At 34.7% G+C, this 23,620-nt stretch overlaps 1 protein-coding gene across 1 annotated transcript in view; it reads left to right on the top strand.

Annotated features, from left to right (window-relative positions):
- The window catches only part of LOC148943323 (uncharacterized), a 102,809-nt gene that overhangs the window by 67,417 nt on the left and 11,772 nt on the right, over positions 1-23,620 (top strand). Inside the window, exons 3-6 of the mRNA XM_089101100.1 lie at positions 1,631-1,809; positions 9,706-9,979; positions 14,805-14,914; positions 20,148-20,249. Of these exons, the coding sequence (XP_088957226.1) occupies positions 1,631-1,809; positions 9,706-9,979; positions 14,805-14,914; positions 20,148-20,249 (665 nt within the window). The remainder of the gene's footprint in view (positions 1-1,630; positions 1,810-9,705; positions 9,980-14,804; positions 14,915-20,147; positions 20,250-23,620) is intronic.

Here is a 23,620-nt window from a genome sequence, read left to right on the forward strand (position 1 = left end):
TAAAATAATTCGTAATTAATTGTTATGAGATATTTTGAGTTAAAATCACCACTTTGACCTGGCTTGCATGAGATGCATCTATTTTTAAGGGTTTTCAGAGATCAAATTACAACTTGAAGTAACAAAAGCAATTTTAGTTTATAGTCAACGAATTTATAGCAATCATTTATTGACAGTCATCAAATTTGTAACAGTTAGCCTGTAAACGTATATTAAACTCATTGTAATAATGATTGAACCCATAGAGTTTTCTTGTATGAACAATATTGATTTAAAGAAAAAAAAAAATAGACTGGTGTTTTCTGGCATCAAATTTTTTTATCTCTCAATTTTATTTTTATTTTATGTAGTTTTAACAATTAAAGTTTTGTTTATAATTTTAAAAACCAGTAAACAATTGTAACACATCAGTGATGAATGGAGTGGGAGGGCCTTGGGGACAACTTCTTCCAAAAATCCTAATTTTCTCGGATTTCTTGTTTAACTAGTTTAAATTATTAAATTAATTTAGTTTTTGGTATTTTTATTTCAGTCCTTAGTCTTTGGTTGCTATCTTGATATTTTTATTTTAGTCCTTAATCTTTGGTCGTTCCCTTGATATTTTTATTTTAGTCCTTACTCTTTGGTCGATATCTTAATTTTTTTATTTTTTGCCTTAGCCTTGGGTGGTTCCCTTTTTTTTTTTTTTTTTTTTTTAAATTTTTACTTTTAAGAAAATTAAAAAATAGATAGAGCAAATAAATAAATTCTAAAATATATCACCGGAGATGTTTATGAATATTTGAATTAAAATTTGATTCATAATTGGGTTGACCAATATGGAGTTTTTGCCATGTTGAAGAATCGATACTTCGTTCTCCAAAATGGCCGTAACTAACTTTGACACTAAAACATTTATTTGTACCTTATTTCGTATCTCATAAATTGTACCACTGAAGATTTTTGGTACTGTTCTATTTGCTGCAACCCTCGTGGGAAGCGAAGTTTGGTTAATGTTAATGAAATAAAACAAAATATGATGAAAATATAATTAGAAACAAATTTTGGCTATGTATTTGTGCATTAGGGGGTGCGGGTGGGGGGGGAGCATAGCATATATTAAATACGTAACCTAACTTAACTTAGGTACCTTTTCCCCCCTAAACCCCAATGTTTAAATATTGTACAAATCCCTGTGCGCAATCTCGACATAGGATTTCTCCGTTGAAAGAACCATTTTGACTAGTTTCTTTAACATCTTCCTTATACAATATATCTCGGGGGTTGCAGCTAATAAAACAGTACCACATTTTCTTTAAAATGTAAAGTGTAGGTTTTATAGCTTAATATTGACTGCAAAAATAACTATATTCGAATGCAGAAAGAGGATATTGAAGAAGACACTTCCCTTTTTAGAGTTTGTCCAATGTACTCTCTGGATGTAAAATTGTCGTGAATGAGGAAGAGGGTAAGTACTTTTCTAGTGGTTGTGATTTGTTGTTAAAGTAAAAAAAAACGTTTGTAAGCTTAAGCATTAATTTTTTTAATCTTTTTACTACATCATATTCTGATTTGGGGGACTTCTTGAAATAATCTCTAGGAAACTTGTGGTGTGTGTATGAATCGCCTCTTAACTGCTGTTCTATTTTAGACTGGCAAGAGGAGTGCTTACGGATGGCTCTGGAGTCGCCTTTTAGCAATCTTCTCTATACATTACCAACATCTGGTGGCAAAACGTTAGTTGCAGAAATATTGATGATGCGAGAAATCCTTTGCAGACGTCGGAACTGTCTTTTTGTTCTTCCTTATGTTGCACTTGTTCAAGAAAAGGTAATTCAGTTGTTGACGTTCTATTACTGAATCTTCGGATTTTAGAAACCTAACCATGACCTGTTTAATGTTTAAATTATTTTGTTTCAGGGTCCTTTACATGCTGTGGAGCCTTTGTAGGGATAAGTGATTCTATTTGTTGATTGATATTTTTTATTTGTTTGAAATGTATCTATCTATCTTTAAAAAAGGAAATCGAAAACCTTTGTTAGTCTTCGCTATATTATTTTTTTTAACAGAACCTTGATTTTGTTTTCAAACTGTACCAATCATAGGCAGCGCGCTAGCGCTACCTAAGTAAAGAACGATGTGGCCACAATGTTTTTTTTTTTTTTTTTTTTTTATTCGGAAGGCACTTCGTATCGAAGGAGTTGTCGTAAAAGCTTCGAAAAGGGCTCATTCGATTGGAAATTGGGATGGCTAGTGCCCTTTTTAATTTCCGAAAGTGATTGGAGGGCAACTAGCCCCCCCCCCGGCCACGCCCCATCATTCCCCCAAACACATCCAATCAAAATTTTGAGATAGCCGTTTTCTTCAGTGTAGTTGATTTCCGGATAGAAAATATCTTTTTGAGGAGGCCACTCCCCCACAACCCTCAGGGCAAGTGTTTTAAGTTATGCCCTGAGGGCATATAAGGTTTTTACAGAAGGCGTTGTCGTAGAAACTTCAAAACAGGCCCATTTCATTGGAAATTCGAAGGGCTAGTACCCTTTTTAATAGTCGAAAGTGATTGGAGGGCAACTAGCCCCCCCCCCAACCCACGCCCATCATTCCCCCAAACACATCCAATCAAAATTTTGAGATGGCCATTTTGTTCAGTGTAGTTGGTTTTCAGTTAGAAAATATGTTTTGGGGAGGACACTCTCCCACAGCCCTCAGGGCAAGGGTTTTAAGTTATGCCCTGGGGGTATATAAGGTTTTTAGAGTAGGCGTTGTTGTAGAAACTTCAAAACAGGCTCATTTAATTGGAAATTCAAAGGGCTAGTGCCCTTTTTAATAGTCGAAAGTGGTTGGAGGGCAACTAGCCCCCCCACGCCCATCATTTCCCCAAACACGTTCAATCAAAATTTTGAGATAGCCATTTTGTTCAGCGTAGTTGATTTCCAGATAGAAAATATATTTTTGAGGAATACACTCCCCCACAACCCTCGGATCAAGGGTTTTAAGTTGTGCCCTGGGGGTATATAAGGTTTTTAAAGAAGGCGTTGTCATAGAAACTTCAAAAAATCTCATTCGATTGGAAATTCAAAGGGCTACTGCCCTTTTTAATAGTTGAAAGTGATTGGAGGGCAACGTGCCCACCCCACGCCACTTATTCCCCCAAAAACATCAAATAAAAATTTCAAGATAGCCATTTGTTCAGCGTAGTTGATTTCCAGATAGAAAATATATTTTCGAGGAGGACACTCCCCCACAACCCTCAGGGCAATGATTATAAGTTATGCCCAGGGGACATATAAGGTTTTTATTGAAATCTTTGTCGTAGAAACTTGAAAAAGGGCTCATTCGATTTGAAATTCAAAGGGATAGTACCCTTTTTAATATTCGAAAGTGATTTGAGGGTAACTAACCTCCCTTTCACGCCCCCTTTTCCCCAAACACATCCAATCAAAATTTTTAGATAGCCATTTTATTCAACGTAGTTGAAAGTTTTGGAAATTAGGTCTTTAAGGATGACAACCCCTCCCCCAAAGCCCTCAGGGCAAGGGTTTTAAGTTATGCCCTGGGGCATATAAATTTTTATTGAAAGCGTTGTCGTAGAAACTTTAAAATGGCTCATTCAATTAGAAATTGAAAGGGCTAGTGCCTTTTTTAATAGTTGAAAGTGATTGGATAGCAACTAACGCCCCTCTCATGCCCACCATTTTTCAAAACACATCCACTCAAAATTTTGAGATATTCATTTTGCTCAACGTAGTTGAAAGTTCTGGAAATTAGGTCTTTTAGGATGATAGCACCCTCAGTGCAAGGGTTGTAAGTTATGCCCTGGGGGCATAAGGGTTTATATACAAAGTTGTTGTATAAATCATTGGCAGAATGATCGCGCTGCCTAAGTAAAGAACGGGGACACTCGAGAACGAGACAAGAAACGGGGACCAAATAAAGAGGAAAACACTCCCCCACAACCGTCAGGGCAAGGGTTTTAAGTTATGCCCTGGGGGAATATAAGAACGATTTTGGTACAATGTATTATTTATTAATTTTTTCCTTGAGAGCAAGGCACTTCGTATCGAAGAAGCTGTCGTAGGAACTTCGAAAAGCGCTTATTCATTTGGAAATCAGAGAGGCGTGTGCCCTTTCTAATAGTCGAAAGTGATTAGAAGGCGACTAACACCCCTCTCACGCCCACCATTTCCCCAAACACATCCAATCAAAATTTTGAGATAGGCATGTTGTTTAACGTAGTTGAAAGTTCTGGAAATTCGGTCTTAGAGGATGACAGCCACCCTAAGAGACCTTGGGGTAAGGGTTGTAATTTATGCCCTGGGGGATATAAGGTGTTTATAGAAAGCGTCCGAAATGGCTCATTCGATTGGAAATCGAAAGGCCTAGTGTCCTTTTTAATAGTCGAAAGTGATTGGAAGGCTTGACATTTTTATAGTAAAGATCGAAGTGGGTATAATGTATTATTTTTTGTTGTTGTTGTTGTTTAGACCAGGGCACCTCGTATCGAAGGAATTGTCCTGGGAACTTCGAAAAGGGCTCATTCGATTGAAAATAGAAAGGGCTGATGCCCTTTTTAATAGTCGAAAGTGATTTGAGGGCAACTAATCCCCCTTCCACTCCCACCGTCCCACGCCAACCCTACCATTTCTGCTCTTAAAATTTAACCAAATCAAAATAGCGTAAGTGTATCCAAGCTATCAAAGAAAGTAAACAGATTTGTTGCGAATGGTATCAAGTTTTCCATCTCAGGTCAACTAGAGGAGGTATGAAACTAAATTAAACAGGACTATTTGTGTCTAGATTTTTAAAAGGGTTTATGTTGTTAAAAATTGCTGAAATTTTTTTTCCAGAATACAAATAGCAGGCCAAACTATAAAGTCTTAAAAATGATTAGATTTAAAGTATTATTTTCTTTTTCCCTGAAAAGACTATGTCAATATAAAACTAACAGAAATTAATTAAAAAAAACTTTTTCCAGAAAAAAATTTTTTCAAAGAAAAGTATAGAACTCCATTAACCCAAAAATGAGCAAAAATAAAATCAAATAATCTACCAAGCGTGAAACGCTTGGTAACCACAAATGAGCACCGATAAATAAATGAAACACAAAACGAACAGAAATAACAATAAATAACCGAGTCAAACTCAAAACGAGCAGAAATTAACATAAGTTGGGCGCAAAACCCCTAGGCCTTCTTAAGGCCAGAACAAAATTTGCACTTTACTGAAAAAATATAACTGTTTTTACTTTTATAACTTTAATAAATCAAATAATATTAACCTTTTGATTGCTAAATATCAGTATATGTATATTAAACTGACAATGCACATTCATTTGTATTTTTTTTTCAGTAAACTGCAAATTTTGTTCTGGCCTTGGGAAGGCCTAGGGGTTTTTGCGCCCAACTTATGTTCATTTCTGCTCATTTTGAGTTTGAATCGGTTATTTATTGTAATTCTTGTTCGTTCTGGGTTTCATTTATTTATTGATACTGATTTGTGATTGTTTACGCTTGGTAGATTATCTGATTCCAGTTTTGGCTTATTTTTAGTTTAATGGAGTTCTTTACTTTTCTTTCAAAAATTTATTTTCTAGAAAAAGTTTTTTTAATTAATTCAAATAAAACCGCACCGTTTTCCATAATAAGTATAGCAATGAAATTGAATGCGGGGCAACGTTTTGTTCCATAATAAGCACCGCTTTCACCGTTTTCCATAATAAGTATAGAAGTGAAGTTGAATGCGAGGCAACGTCTTGTTCCATAATTAGTACTACTTGCTCCGTTTTCCATAATCAGTATAGAAATGAAGAAGGCAACGTTTTGTCGTGATAGAAATTAAGGCTTTGAATTTTTCAGCAAATTACAGTTTTCTGACTAGACAGCTTAAAAAGTAAGCATTCTACTTTAATTTTAGCAAAACAATGAAATAACGGTAGATGATTGTTGATAGGTCCTTTTAATTGGACCCTTCAAAGAATCACTATATTATCTTTATAGTTCTTTCGTTATAAATGCATGTTCTCGGTTGTCTTTAAAAATCTATATTATCTATATATCTCTATTATCTATATATCTATATTATCTATATCTATATCTATAAATCTATATTATATATATAAATCTATATATCTATATTATCTATAGTTCTTTTGTTATAAATGCATGTTCTCGGTTGTCTTTAAAAGAAATGACAAGTTTTTCATGTTTTTTTGTAGTGGAATCAATTTGTTTAAATATATCGTAAAATATAATCAAAATTCCACCCAAGTAACAAAGCTGGTTCCTTTTCAAACAACCTGACGAACACAGGATAAATATTATACAGTATGGAAAATTTGGTCCTCAAATGGGACACATCACAGCCCACGGAAAGGGAAGTTTCACTTTGCGTCACAGCAATAGCTTAAGGTGCTACTTGGCACTCGCATCGCAATGTGCTAAAAAGTTGTCATTGCGGATGCGCAAAGGCAGAGTCATGAGAAGTGTGCGTGACTGATCTGTCCCAAAAATCTTTAACGGAGAGGATAGGAATTTTCCATGCTGTATAACATTTATGCTGTACTGACGACCGAGCATCATACAGGAGACTGATCCATGAACTTGTGAAGGAGATGACCCCAACGTAACCCATGAGGACACCCGAGTAAACAAAGCTGTTCTATGGAATAGAAAACACTTGTCTTACTTGAATTTACACAAAAAGGGATTTTTGGTTAGAATATCACGGAAAAGTTATTTCTGTAGTCCAGATGTGAAGCAATCATAAGCGTACAGCGTGTAAACCATCAATGGACAATTAATTGAGGATCGATTAATTAATCCATTAAAACCATTTATCGCAACAAACCATTAAGCCTCTAAGGTGCCCAGGAAAAAAGAAAAGAAAATACATGAAAAAAAATCTAAAACTCGGTTTTTGAGTATAATATTTCTCTATTCAATATAAGACGGAGATAGATAGAGAAATAAGTAAATAAACAGTAAATGAAGCAAAGATTATATTTATTAATCTCATTTGTCGAAAACAATTGTTTCATTACGGTCTCCTATGGTTGTTTGTGCGTTTTTTGGTCCCGTCCTGTAGTTTCTATAGAGTCGTAGGCGTACAACAAAACCTGACAAGCAAGGGCTATTTGTCTTGACATCCACCAGCGAAGGGCCAAGGGTGGCGACGGCCTTTCTATAGGAAAAAAAGACGATTATAAAATGTATTAAACGAAGAAAATGATAAATACTACTGAGCAATTTAATTCATCGCAAAACAGAGCTCGTGGTAGGACCCTCCTCTCCCCTCCTTCCTGGGAAAATTTTCCTGGTGGAGCTCATGTTAGCTATCCTATACTGGGTTAATCTCTTCATTTTCTTTTTTTATGTAATTATAAAAATACATAATGCGCCATTTATGTCGCAACAAGATGTCAGTATGTCACAAAATCTTATGACAACTATAATACAATATCTTTTACTATTTTGGCATATGTCTTTTACTGTTGAAACATATATTTTGGCATCTAATACTTTTCATCAGTCTCTTATAGTTTTCAAACTCACGAATATGTTGAAATGTAGAGTATTTCAAAAAGATGTATTGAGATGCATAAGATACGTAACATTATGCATGTTGCATGCTCCATTTTTCATCTTTATCTTTGAGCTTATTCATTCACTTCATATGGAGATATTCATTCATTCTATAGTGAGATAAATAGATCGCTCTTTGACCTTCAAATAGTTTCCTTATTTCAAATTCTTCATTTCAGTTTGTTCATTCACTCAATATAGAGGTAAATAGATAGCTCCTAAATCTTCAGATAGTTTTGTTTTTTCAACTTCTTCATTTCAGCTTGCTTATTCGCTCCATGTGGAGATGAATTGTTAGCTTTTTGGCCTTCGAAGAATTTTCTTTTTCTAACTTACCCATTTGCTCTATAAGGAGATGAATAAATAATTCTTCGGCCTCCAAATAGTTTCCTTTTTGCAACATCCTAAGACATTATGAATCTTTGTTTGAAAATATTATGAATATTTATACATTAAAAGTAGGAATAATTTACGTTAAAAGTCACATTAAATTCTACATTAAATCTACATTAATCTACATTAATCTAATTAATCTACATTATATTCTACATTGTAATTTTAACATTAATTATTTTACCTTAAAAAACTCTGTATGTTTGACGTTTTCCATCTCAGTTTTTTTTCTCTCCTTTTCATTTTTATCTTTTTCCTAGTCGTTACGCCTAAATGTCTTATTAGACATTACAAGTATCCTGAAACAATTTCCAAAACAGTCTGCTGAGCTGCATTCAGAGGGAGGGTCAGCAGGACAATGTCGATTCGCCACTTTGATCACACTTCGATCCTCCTGATCTACATAATAGTACTATTAAAGTCTGTTGTTGAAGATGTGATTTGAATGTATATTTAAAGAAGAAAATACGTTTCCAGTCTGAGGGCATAATTCAGTAGAACAGCCTTGCCGTTTCTTGTCTGTAGTACACTTGAGTTTTAGAGTTTAATTAGCAGCCAAAGTATAGTCTAAAGCTTAGTTCTGACAGAGCGTGAATTTCGTATCGCCTAGCGAATTTTGCGTCGCCCCGCGGAAAAAATACGCTTCGTTCATCGAAATCTTCGCTTCGCAGCGCTTCAAGCTCAAGTTGAAAAAATTCGCATCGCTATCGTCATTCGCTCCAGAAATAAAAAAACAAATGGATATTGAAAAACTTATTAATCTAATTTCTACTTACCCTTGTATATACAATATAAGAGAAAGCTGCAGCAGCACTGATGAGTCTCTTTTTTCTTTTACTTTTAAACTGCATTTTCTCAATAGTAACGAAATTCGCGGACTTTGAGAACTACATGGCGAATTCCGCAAAGCGGCGCGATGCGAAATATCGCAGAGCGAATTTTGTTCGCGCTCTGTCAGAACTAAGCTTAAGAATGAAAGAAGAAGGATAAATTAAAAAAAAAGTTGTTGCCATTATAGTTTTATCTTTACTAACACACCATATATAAAGAAAGGACAAAATGTAGAAGAAAAGTATAATAATAGCATTTTTTAAAATTTATCCTTCTTCTTTTTCTTTCTTCCTTTTCCTGTGCTATGAACTAAGACAAACGAAAAATAATAACAAGTGTTTGAGTGGCGAAGGTTCAACCGGCTCACTCTAGCGAGCAAAATGAGCAGAGAGGTCAGCCTTGACTGTGTCTGAGAGGGACAAAGGATTATACTCGTTGTTAATTGAAGCTGAAGGCTCGAGCCAACAGAGGAAGTAAACAAAAAGGTAGCGAAACCCAATTCCATAGACAAGAGACCCAAGCCATTTCCTGGACTCGGCCATGACTCTGCCGCTATGTCTCCTCATCCCCCCCCCCAAATTAAAAACCTCCTGAAAGGTTCAACTTGACACCCCAGCTGTGATACCAAATGGAATATACTTATCAAAGTTTGTTTAAAATTATTTACCTTTTAATAAAAGTTACTGACCATCAAGTTTCGTTAAACTGTGTGCGCAGCTTGCTTGCCATCAGACATAAAAAAAAAACTAAAACACACTCTCCCTATGGCAATGGAAAACCTACTGACTCTGATTGTAAAAGTCCTCCGAAAAACGCGTGCTTGAGGTAGTAATATCACGTGACTGCTTTCAAATTAGGGAATGCTTAGGAGCTATGACCATTTACATTTATTTTGGGTAAGATATTTAGAGACATCTTTTAGGTTAGGTCGTTTTCGCCGTTTGCAGTAGCTTTGAATTTCATCGTCGAAGAATATGCTGCTAGTCAGGGTATTATACCTCCCAAACCCCGAAGAAAGCGAAGAACAATATACATTTCTACCATAGAACGAGCTAACGGTATTGTGAATTCTCTCATTGAAGAAAAGAGGCTGGAAGAGATAGGACTTGTAGTTGTGGACGAAATTCATATGATCTCTGACAGAGGAAGGGGACCGAAATTGGAGAGTCTTATTATCAAGCTAAAAGCAGCGCAAGGTATGTGTAGAATTGGTATCAGGTTATAAGGTATTTTCAAAATCAACACAGGGGTATTGTCTCATAATCTTGCTAGTCCCTTTTTTTGTGTTGGTAAATGGTGTTTTCAATGATATGTATTGTCTCTTAATCTTGCTAGTCCCTTTTTTTGTGTTGGTAGATGGTGTTTTCAATGATATGAGGCGTATATCAAACAAATAAATTTAAAGGCCGATATGGGACTGGAAAACTGGAATTTAAACAATTCTCCTTGCACTCCCGGTCATAGAGCCTCGCGGTTTGTATTTGATGTTTATGTTTCTGCTGAACACAGTATGGTACATATATTTCTCCTACTTTTTTTTCTTGGAATTATAAATCTTATTATCTTTTAGTATTAAATCTTAGTTCTATCTGAAATATTTTTGAACATTTTGAAATATTTAAAAAAAAACTTTGAAGTATAAACACATTTATTATTTAAAAATATTTTAATGAAACCTAACCATTTAAAACGTGTTATTTCATTCCAATGAATGTCATTTATTGAATGTCAATTGGTTTTCGACTAAGGAATAGTGATAGGAATTGATACAGAGGGATTCGGATACAGAGGGGTTGATCTGCATTCGGTCATTTCCCGTTCTGCTTAACAATTGGCACCCCTCTTTGATACTGAAATATTGAAATACATTTATAGACTTCTTGTTATTACCTTTTCAGCTTCTTCCAACACATTCTATCCTCTCACCAGTTTCAAGATTTTTTGTTGAAAATTTGATTTCTTCTCTGGTAATTTAGTCCCTACCGCTATGTTGGTTTGTATTTTCTTATATTTATAAGTCTCATCCTGCTTTTCGCCTACGTCCTACTCTCTGTTTCACTCAGTTTATAAGTTTTTTCCCTCTCCTTATTTTCACTTCCATCGTTATCTGTAAAATTGAATCGTTTCTTCTTTTTTTTCTTTTTTTTTTCCTTTTGAAGTTGGGCTAACCAGAATGGTCTTAAAAATATTTTTGTAACTCAAAAACTATAAGCTAGGATAAAAATTGCAATTGGTTTTTTTAGAAGCCAATTTGACTAAAACCATAGTTAAATTGTATGTAATTGATTGCTAAATTGTTAAATTGATGCTCGAAACTATTGGCAAAAACACGGAATTTTGTTTTGTTTATCTTTTTTTTTTAAATTATGTTTTTTGCCGGCTTGTCACTGTCCTCTGCTAAGTAAAACCAGCCGCTTATCTTACGCTTCCAGAGTATAAAAGCTATTTGTATTTCGTATTCTTTCTTCTTTTTTCCGTTTTTTTTATTTATTGTATAATCTTATATATTATTTTATTATATACAAATCTCATAAAACTCAGGAGTTCTTTATCAATTGACTTACACCTGGAAGAGTGGAGATTTAGATTTTATTTCGGACAACTCGTGTACTCATTTTTTTTCACTGCAACCGTATTAACGCTCACAAGACTAATAGCCCAAGTGGAGAGACATAGGCAGGGATGAAGAAGCTGTTAATGCTTTTGTTAAATGAATAGTCTCATGAGTACTTATCATTGCTTACTATGTTCATCCTCATCCTAGCTGAGTTTTTAGATAGCACTGCAGCCCCTTCCATGAAATTACGTCTGCATTTATGACGGAATAGTCTCATGAGTACTTATCATTACTTTACTGTATTTATCTCCATACCAACAGAGTTGCTTAGAGAGCAATGTAGTCCCTTCCATGAAATAATGTCTGCAATTATGACGGAATAGTCTCATGAGTACTTATCATTACTTTAGTGTATTTATCCCCATACCAACAGAGTTGCTTAGAGAGCAATGTAGCCCCTTCCATGAAATCATGTCTGCATTTATGCCGGAATAGTCTCATGAGTACTTATCATTACTTTAGTGTATTCATCCCCATACCAACAGAGTTGCTAAGAGAGCAATGCAGCCCCTTCCATGAAATCATGTCTGCAGTTATGACTGAATACTCTAATGAGTACTTATCAGTACTTTAGTGTATTCATCCCCATACCAACAGAGTTGCTTAGAGAGTAATGCAGCCCCTTCCATGAAATTATGTCTGCAGTCTAATGAGTACTTATCATTACTTTAGTGTATTCATCCCCATACCAACAGAGTTGCTTAGAGAGCAATGCAGCCCCTTCCATGAAATAATGTCTGCAGTTATGACGGAATAGTCTCATGAGTACTTATCATTACTTTGCTGTATTCATCTCCATACAATCAGGGTTGCTTAGAGAGCAATGCAGCCCCTTCCGTGAAAACACATCTGCAGTAATGGTTTACAAACCAGAGGCCAAGACAGAGATATGTCAAGCTGATTCAGACTCTCGCTCCTTCGTGCCCTCTCAAAATTTAAAAAGTTACTTGAAAGAGCCTCTTAGGTGTCAATTATAAAAAAGATAAAACGTGAAGACTTGGTCTTCACTTTTGTGAAGACCAGAGAAAAGTTTGTTTGCTCCTTCCCCCAACAACAAAATTCTTGTGTTTGCCTCTTTCCCTCTATTTGGTAGTAATATCGCGTGATTCTGTTGAGATAAGTGATTGGCTTGGTGTTACGGGCACTCACCAATTATATAAAGTAAGATAAGGAATGAGCAAACACATGATTTATAATCTTTAGTGATTGGTTGAGATATGATCAAAGCTGAAGGTTTGAGCAGATTGGATAGAGAAGCAATGCTGCCAGTGAGTTAGTCCTGAGTATATGGGTGTAATATCACGTGATTCTTTTCTGATATGAGATTGTCTGGGTGTTCAGGGCTCTTACCAAATATATAGAGTGAGATAAAGAACGCAGAAAGATATTATTTACATTCTTTGGGGATTGCTTGAGAGGTGGTCGAAGCAGAAGGTTAGAGCAGAGTGGATCGAGAAACAATGTCTGCCAGTGAGTTAGTCATGAGTATATAGGCGTCATATCACGTGATTTTTTCGGATAAGAGATTGTCTTGGTGTTACGGTTACTTACCAATTTTATAGAGAAATATAAGAAATACAAAAAGATCGCATGGTTACAATTTTTGGGAATTTCTTGAGAGGTTGTCGAAGCAGAAGTTTTGAGCAGAGTGGATTGATAAGTAATTGAGATATACTTGATAGAGATAAGTATTGAGATGTATTTGACTAGTTTAACTTTTTGATAATTTTGCAGCAGCTGTGATAATGCACGGTATCAACATTGTCCAATTCTTTATCACCAGTTATTCGTACAAGTCAGACAAAGATTTTTTTTTGGGGGGGGGGGGGTTAATCGGGTACCTCCCTCCTAGATATGGCCCCGATGGATACCCGAATATATTTTTCTTTACCCTTTCTAATATATTTTGTAGTCTTTTTATTTTTTTATTTAAAGTTATTTATTAATTTTTTTAATTTAACTTTTTTTAATATATCTCTTTAGTTTTCTTTACCCTTTTCCTGTTTTTGGGGTCGTAGAAATTACTAGGGATATGTCAAATTTTGTATTTTTGTTACTCTTCGACTTCGTTAATTTTCAGCTGGTCATGTCGAGAATTCGCAGTCAAACTTTGTGAAATTTGACTGAAAAGACAGTAGAAACTTACGTCCCTTTTGTCGGCAAGCAGATAATGAACTTGACTATATAATGAACTAGATGGTAAAGGGGGGGGGGGCGACAACACAGTATCAAACAGTTCGTGGTAACGAACTGTAAGTAAGGAGTGACCCGGCTCAATAGTAACCGAAACTCTAAAAAAAGGAGCTTTGATATCAATAGATATATCAAAAGAATCAGATTTTTATGCTGATTTTAAATATATAAGTTTCATCAAGTTGAATCTTACCCATTCCTGAGAAGATTTGTCGCGCTTTCGAAAAAAGGGAGAAACAACCCCTAAAAGTCATAGAACTTTAATCACGCCATCAGATTCAGCATATCAGGGAACCCTACCATAGAAATTTGAAGCTTCTGTCTGCAAAAATGTGGAATTTTGAATTTTTGCGAGAAGAAAGATTATGGATGCTTTTTTTTCAGGGGTGATCGTGTGGATCCAATAGTCCTAGAATATCGTGAGAGGCTTCATTCAAACGGAAATTAAAAGTTCTAGTGCCCTTTTTAAGTGACCAAAAAATTTAGACGGCAACTTGGCCCCCTTCCACGCTCATTTTTCTCCCAAAGTCACCCAATGAAAATAAAAAAAACAAGTTTTTTCAACTGAAAGTAAGAAGCAACATTAAAACTTTAAACGCACAGAAATTATTACATATATGAGGGGGTTCGCCCCTTAGTCAATACCTCGCTGTTTACGCTAAAGTTTCTTTAGTACTTTCAAAAGAGCCATCTATTCTAATTAACCGGCCTTTGTTTTTCAGGGGTTTGTGATTCAAACAAAATTCGAACTTTAGCGCAAAGAGTGAGGTATTGACTAGGGGGGCGAACTCCCCAACATAGGTAATAAAAACATACGAATATAGAAGTTCGTTACGTAAGTTAATTCATAAATTTCGTCAGAACAAAATTTAAAGAAAGCCTTTTTGCCAAAAAAAAGCAAAATTAAAATGCAAATTTCGTTTTACTAATTCATGTACGGTTAGCCAGAATCAAAGCTGCATTAGTTCAAAAAAGTTCAGAAATTAAATAAAAAAACAACTTGTTTTTTAAATATAATCTTGAAAAGAGAAGGTTTTATCCTATTAAAAAATTAACCTTATTAGCTCTTGTTCATTTTTGTTTTTCAACAAACTAGTTTTCGTTTTTCGGATTCTTAATTTTATTAATTGTTTACTTTATCTTACTGTTTGCTTTTAATCTTAACAACTATCTGCAGTCGATGCAATTGATGCAATTGATATTTATTGCAGTTGATGTAAGACTTGTCGGAATGACTGCAACTGTGGGAAACTTGGAAGAGCTGTCGAAATTCGTGCAAGGGAATATTTACAGGGGGGATTTTCGTCCGGTTGAGCTGAAAGTAAGTTGTAGTTTACTTTTTTTGTTATTGTGCGAGGGGAAAGGGTCAACATCAGCTTCTGATTTTATTCTGATTTTCTGATTTTATTCTGATTTTATTCTGATCAGCTTCTGATTCGCACTAGCATAGTGTACATACTAAGCTATTTTTCTCCTTGGGCGAAGGAAAACTGGTCAACTCTTCGTATGATTTTATTCGATTAATGATAATAAAAATTACTTTTTTTCCCACTTAAATCATAAAAATGTTAATTTGTGGAGTACAAAGAAAAATAAACAACAAAATAATCACACTAGCCTAGGTATATACAAGAATTCAGACAATTGTATTAACAAAAACTGTTGTTCGGATCAAGCGTATTACGAATAGCTACCGACCGTTCCGGTGCGGCGAGACTCGGGTCGGATACCGTGTATATACGGGTAAATAATTTTGGAGGCCACAATGCCTCTCCATGACGATAAATAAAAGTTCAAATAGGGATAAAATCCTTTTAAGAGACAGTGTTTCACAAACAGTGATAGAAATCCACAAAAAATACCAGATATTTCGTCACATATGCATATTTCCGTCAGATATTTCGGTTACATTTTTCGAGTCTTACTACTGATGACGGTCACTGCATATGTGACCGAAATATTTGGTATTTTTTGTGAATTTCTATCACTGTCTATTAAAAGGATTTTATCCCTATTTAAAATTTTATTTATCTATGGGTAATCATTTGATTACGAGCCCAAATTGGAACTCTCTAGTAAAACTTTCCATACTTGTAAAAAACGATATCATTATTATTGTTATTATTTATTGAACACCTGTGTTTGCACAAAAAGAAAATGACCGAGCACTAAAAAGAGAAAAACAAACAAACGCAGAATATCATTATACAACTATGACAAGGTAACTATAGTTGAAGAAGTTGGTTCCAAGCATGTCTTGAAATCTTGTGGTTAAGTTTCTCTATAAATTTTGCAACAACTATAATAAGATCTGCTATGCGAAGACTGTTGATGAGTTTTGAATTGCGTGTCCAAGTTGGATATCTCAGTAGGTATTTTGCGAAATGGAAAAAAGTTGAGCGGATTTTCAATTTATCAACACTTGTAAGATTCTTCTAGAAGGGTGTAATATAGAGGATGAGGGGAGACCAGCAGTGTTGTACAGCATTGCGAGATAACGGCGATTGAAACGAACCTTGACTATGGAAGCTGACATGCGGCGTTTGATGCCTTAGGTTAGGAGATGACGAGTATGAGAAATGGTATTTCCAATGGGAATAGCAAGGTAAGCGATTTGGTCAGAAGGGTAGGTCTTTGAATTTCCAAGTACAGTTTCATGAGGAAATGCGCCTTTCCAGTTAAAATGCACGACGTCGGACTTTTCAGCATTAAACTCAAGACCAGAAATTAAATATTCTGCTTGCATATTTTGGAAAGTTTCAGAAATGTTGGTCAAAGTTCGGCTATGAATCACTTTTTTATCCTTCTCCATAAATAGCCTCCAAAAAGGAGCTAAAGATAGTACATGTGGGGTCATAAACGCGACATAAAAGCGGGACAACACTGTACGGTTATAGAGAGCATTAGCTCTTATAAATGATCCATAAGCACTTCTAATCTTAGAACTAATATGTTCAAGAAGGGCAGCAGAATTTTATCTTGCATAGTTTTACCAGTGTGCATACAACTTAATTGTATGCACACTAACTTAGTCTGCAGATTTTGCTATTTTTTTTCATTTTTCGGGGTTGAACTTGTCAACTCTGTGATCTGATTTTATTGTATGATTTTATAGTGTGCCTACTGTGCGTATTTTTTTTAATTATGCGAGAGAAAACTGATCAACTCCATCGTCTGATTTTATTGTATGCTCACTATCATTGTGTGCATGCAAGGATAAATATTGTGCTATTTTTTTTTTTTTTGAGGGAAAACAGATAAACTCCCACGTCTTTTTTTATTTTATGCTCACTATCTTTTTGTTCATTAAATGATAAATATTGTGCTATTTTTTTTATTTTGCGAGGGAAAACTGATCAACTCCATCGTCTGATTTTATTGTATGCTCACTATCATTGTGTGCATGCAAGAATAAATATTTTTTAATTATGTTAGTGAAAACTGAACAACTCCATCGTGTGATTTTATTGTATGCTCACTATCATTTTGTGCATGAAAGGATAAATATCGTGGTATTTTTTTTATTATGCAAGAGAAAACTGAAAAACTCCGTCGTCTGATTTTATTGTATGCTCACTATCATTGTGTGCATGCAATAATAAATATTTTTTAATTATGCTAGTGAAAACTGATCAACTCCTCCGTCTGATTTTATTTTATGCTCACTATCACTGTGTGCATGAAAGGATAAAAATCTTGCTATTTTTTTTATTGTGCTAGGGAAAACTGATCAACTCCCTCGTCTGATTTAATTTTATGATCACTATCATTGTGTGCATGCAATGATAAATATTTTGTTTTTTTTTTTATTTTTCTAGGGAAAACTGAACAACTCCACCGTCTGATTTTATTGTCTGCTCACTATCACTGTGTGCATGCAAGGATAAATATCTTGTTATTTTTTTAATTATGCGAGGGAAAACTGATCACTCCGTCGTCTGATTTTATTGTATGCTCACTATCACTGTGTGAATGCAATGATAAATATTGTGCTTTTTTTTTATTTTGCGAGGCTTAACTGACCAAAACAAACGCGTAATTTTATTGTATGATCAGTATCACTGGGTACATGCAAGTATAAATATTGTGCTATTTTTTAATTATTCTAGGGAAAACTGATCAACTCTGTCGTCTGATTTTATTAAATGCTCACTATCATTTTGTGCATGCAAGGATAAATATTGTGCTATTTTTTTATTTTGCGAGGGAAAACTGATAAACTCCATCGTCTGATTTTATTTTATGCTCACTATCATTGTGTGCATGCAAGGATAAATATTGTGCTATTTTTTTTATTATGCGAGGGAAAACTGATCAACTCCGTCGTCTGATTTTATTTTATGCTCACTATCACTGTTTGCATGCAAGGATAAATATTGTGCGTTTTGTTTCATTTTGCGAGGGAAAACTGATCACACCGTCTTCTGATTTTATTGTATTCTCACTATCACTGTGTGCATGCAATGATAAATATTGTGCTATTTTTTTTATTTTGTGAGGCTTAACTGACCAACACCACCTCGTGATTTGATTGTATGATCACTATCATTGGGTGCATGCACTGATAAATAGTGTGATATGTTTTAATTATGTGAGGGAAAACTGATCAACTCCATCGTCTGATTTTATTAAATGCTCACGATCATTTTGTGCATGCAAGGATAAATATTGTGCTATTTTTTTTTATTTTGCGAGGGAAAACTGATCAACTCCATCGACTGATTTTATTGTATGCTCACTATCATTGTGTGCATGCAAGGATAAATATTTTGCAATTTTTTTCATTTTGTGAGGCTTAACTGATCAACACCACCGCGTGATTTTATTGTATGCTCACTATCCCTGTGTGCATGCAAGGATAAATATTGTGCTATTTTTTAATTATGTGAGGGAAAACTGATCAACTCCATCGTCTGATTTTATTAAATGCTCACTATCACTTTGTGCATGCAAGGATAAATATCGTGCTATTTTTTTTTATTTTGCGAGGGAAAACTGATAAAATCCATCGCCTGATTTTATTGTATGCTCACTATCACTTTGTGCATGCAACGATAAATATTGTGCTATTTTTTTTTATTTTGCGAGGGAAAACTGATCACTCCGTCGCCTGATTTTAGTGTGTGCTCACTATCAGTGTGTGAATGCAAGGATAAATATTGTGTATTTTTTTTTATTTTGCGAGGCTTAACTGACCAACACCACCGCGTGATTTTATTGTGTATATTCTACGATAGTGAGCATACTTCGCTACTTTTTTTCACTATGTGAGGGAAAACTGGCCAACTTGATCGTCTGATTTTATTGTATATGCACTCGCATAGAGTGTATATAGTTTTTTTTTATTTTACTAGGATTAACTGGTCAACACCAGCGCCTGATTTTGTTGTATACATACTGGCATTGTGTGCATACTGCACTACTTTGTTTTTTTATGTGAATTTTTGATCATTATGCTTATGTTTCACATACGCACACTCGTATAGTGTATATTGTGCTATATATTCTTTTTTTATTTTGTGAGGTCTAACTTATTAACACCACCGCCTGATTTGCTTTATACATACTAGCAATGTGGGCATACACGTGTGTATTCTGTGCTACTTTGCTTTAATTAGGGGGGGGGGGGAACGGGGTAACTCGAAAGTCTGATTTTATTGTATGCACACTAGTTTACTGTGCATTTTGTTCAAATTATGCTGTTTTTTTTTTCATTTTGCGAGGTGTAACTGGTCAACACCATCGCCTGATTTCATTGCATGCATTCTAGCATAGTGCATACTGCTCTACTTTTTTTCATTGTGTTAGGGACAAAGTTGGCATACAAGGGTACTATGCTGCTTGTTTTTTCCTGATGCTAGGGAAATACTTGTCAACTCGATCGTCTGATTTTATTGCATGCACATTAGCATAATGTGTATAATCCGCTATTTTTTTATTTTAAGATGTTTAACTGGTCATCACCACCGCCGGATTTTATTTTATACATACTGGCATATTGTGCATACTGTGCTACTTTTTTGTCATTATGGGAGAGAAAACTGATCAAGTCGATCGTTTGACTTGATTGTATGCACACTCGTGTGTATATTGCGCCATTTTTTCATTTTGCGAGGTTCGATTAGCAAACTTTGCTGCCTGATTTTATTGTATACATGCCAGCATAGTCTCCGTACAAGTGTGCAAACTGTGCTGCTTGAAGCCAACCAAATTGTTGGAAAATTTTCGGTGCTCTGGCAACGTAAATGTTGTAATTAAATTTTACTCGTTAACAACTGGCGAGGGAACTAAGATTTAATAAAAACTTAATCAACACAAATCGTAGAGTAGGATCAAATTAATTACTAGAGGATGTTACTAATAAGGTTATAATAATTACTAGAGGGCGTAAACTTTCAAGAAGACGTTACTAATGGGCCTTAAGATACTGCTGAACGAAGGAGGCTTCTAAATGTGTCTAAAATGGCATGGATTGGTGACAAAACATTAAGAAAATATATATTTATGTATACAAATAAAAATACGTGAACCCTAGTTAATGGCTCTTTTTTAAGGAATTCGTACGAATTGGTAACGATTTATGGTCCGTTAACAAAGAAGCTGCTGTTGATGATGAAGATTCACCTTTTAGATACGAACGTCCGCTGTCTGTAAATGTAAGTTAAATCTGTAAGAGCTTGTAAATTTCATGTATATGTCTTGGACATCTTATATTCTTAAACGACTGATAATTGTATATATATATATATATATATATATATATATATATATATATATATATATATATATATATATATATATATATATATATATATATATATATATATACATACCTGGGTAAAGTTTGCATCGTACATGATCTCCTATGTATCAAATTGGCATGCAGCGATTATTTAATTAATTAGCCGCCTTGTAGATCAATTGTCTCGTAAAGGTTCTCACAACACGTCAATTGAACTTTAAGAGGTATCTTAGCAAGACGTTCACCTAAAAAAAATTATGTTATAAATACAATATTTAGTAAAATAAGTTGTTTATTTTTTTTTACTTTGTATAGTTTAGGGGCACTAATTCATTATTGGTGGTATACTATCATTTTCCAATGCGAATAGATGATATAGATAGATTAAAACTCCGGGAAAATTTTTTTCCCCCACCCAGTACTCTTAATATTCTTTTTAAATCATCTTCCAAGTGATTTTAGAGACCCCACAACTGAAAAAAACTGTCATTAGTATTCTTACGTTCCGACCTGGATTAATTTTTACTTGTGTTTGATCCCCTATTAGTATCAAATTTGTATTCAGGGATTGTTTAATTAATCAGCCGACTTGTAGGCCAGTTGAACATTGCAGATTAACAGGTCAATTGAACTTTGAGAGTGATTGTAGCAGGATATTCAACTAAAAATATTTTATTGTTGAATGAATTTTTAGTAAGTTTCTTTTTGTTTAGTTCAGAGGCATCAAATCTAGTAATCTTTCGTAATTTTTTTCCCTTGATGTAGTTCGGGGACACCAAATCTAGTATTTTTCAGTAGGTTCTTTTTTGTGTAGTTCAGAGGCATCAAAATCTAGTAATCATTAGTAAGTTTCTTTTTCCTTGGTGTAGTTCGGGGACACCAAATCTAGTAATTTTTTGTAAGTTTCGTTTTCCTTTGCATAGTTTAGGGGCACCAAATCTAGAATTGACTAGGCAAAAAATAAATTGAATGCTAATGCACCTAAATCTAGAAAATTAACACAAAGTTTAATTTTGTGTCAATCAGGATATTTTAAGATTCCATTTTCCCGGGGTATCCTCTGAGGGGTCGGGGGGGGAGGGAGAATGCGTGGGAGACGATGTTCATTAAGTCTAAACTTTGCTTTACCAAGTGATGCTTGGTCCTCGGGTACTAATGCTAAAAAGCATTTTCATTAGTTTTGTTGTACCATACATCAGCATACTATTATAAATTTTTAACATAAAGAGCGATAGTTGAAAGGGGCAGGGTTGCCCCCCTCATATAAAGAATAATATCTATTCAGTTGACACTAATTAAACTTCATCGTAAAGGGTGGGGCTGAAGGGGTGGCAAGCTCCCTAAAACACAAAATATTTTCTGTTCCTTTCAAGTTTAATTGTGCTTATTTCCTTCAATTTGAAAATGATATTTAATTTGAATTCCTTTTCTTATAACCTCGCTTATCTTGTCCTGAGCGTCTTTTGCCATTTAATATCACTCAAATGCTAAAGCCTTGATACTTACTGATAATCCACACTTTATACAAAGAAGTCTTGCTTGTAACACTTTATCCCGAGGCCACGCTCACTTCTTATTTAAATTGCTTAAAAAATCAAATATCTTTGAAAATATGAAAAGCCATATAAAATGCAGTTTTTTTTTTTGTAAAAAGTGATTCTATTTTTAGTTGTTTTTTTTTATTGAAAAAGCACTAGAAATTTTAATTTATGTTCAAATAAGCCCTCTCGCAAAATTCTAGGATCTCTGGGTCAATACGATCACCCCTGGGAAAAAGAAAAAAATGGCAAATAAACACGCATTCGTGATCTTTCTTCTGGCAAAAAATGCAAAATTCCACATTTTTCAGATAGGAGCTTGAAACCTCTACAGTAAGGTTCTCTGATACACTGAATCCGATGGTGTGATTTTTATTAAGATTCTATGACTTTTAGGGGATGTTTTTCCTTTTTTTTTTTGAAAATAAGTCAAATTTTATCGAGCTCGTAACTTTTGATGGATATGAGTAAACTTGATGAATATACTTCAATTGTATATTTTAAATCAGCATAAAAATCTGATTCTTTTGATGTGTCTATTGATATTGAAATTCCGTTTTTTAGAGTTTCGGTCACTATTGAGACGAGTCCCTCTTACAGTTAGTTACCACGAACTGTTTGACAACTAATAGTCCTAGTTAATATCTTTTATTCTCTGGAGATATGTTAGGCTTTTTCTTAGCTGGAATCTAGTAAAGAACGATCATATTGTCAATTATGCTCTTCAATTTTTCGTAGACTGTTATGTAGGGACGGCACTCCAACCTTAGTTTTACCGTACGGTAACATCGTACGATAGCATCGTACGGAGATGATCGTATGATGCATCAGCTTCTTCAACCGGGATCAATTTGGTTTAAAATTAAATTAGATCGTATTCCTGATTGTATTTCATTGGGCGTCAGTTTTAATCATGATAAAAAAAAAACAGTTAAAAGCCTCTGGCCTTTTCTAAGCTGGATCTAGTAAAGAGCGATCCATGTTTATGGTGCTATCACTCCCTACTAGGATTATTCAATACTTAAACATTATTAGCAACCATTTCTTTGTAATTTATAATAGAAGAAATACTCTGAAAACCAGTTTGTGATATTTCAAGGAATATGACGACATTTCAGGGAATAAGGTAACGGAGTCACTCAAATATGACAACATTGCATGTATCAGGTTATCGGCCAAGGTGATTCAAATAGTCCACTTTGTTTCATTCGACGCGGTTCTTTGGGGTTTCAGGCTATATTTTGCGTTACCTTAGTCCGTGTTCGTCTTTTACTAGCAACCATGATCCTTGCGTCGGCCGTGAAGTGTGTTGTGAAAGGGTTCGATCCCTATCACATCCCGATCTCGATCCCGATCCCTATGTGATATAGTCCCTTATTATCAAGCTGAGATCAAACCCCCTGCGCCACCGCTGGACCGAATATGACATCATACCCAGAGAAGAACTTTTCAAAAGGTGTTGTAGTATTTTGTATAGGAATGTCCGAATTTTATCAAAATTTCATTTTATTTTGATATTATCATATTTTTCTTCAAAAAGGCCCTATGTAGGTATAATTTCTAATGAGCTTTTCCCCCAGACTATAGTACCAAAGGTTCAGTACGATCGTCCCTGGGAAAAAAAAAAACAGATCACTGCTTCTTATGCGAATATTTGATTTTCCTTGCTATTTAAGATGAGAAATTATAATTGTTCTATGTGTGCTTTACACTCTTGTTGATTCTCTTGCTTTCATTTTGCTAAGTT

The sequence above is a fragment of the Artemia sp. Qi Xiang Cuo genome, chromosome 15 (genome assembly GCF_049724085.1).
Source record: "Artemia sp. Qi Xiang Cuo chromosome 15, ASM4972408v1, whole genome shotgun sequence".
NCBI lineage: Eukaryota > Metazoa > Arthropoda > Branchiopoda > Anostraca > Artemiidae > Artemia > Artemia sp. Qi Xiang Cuo.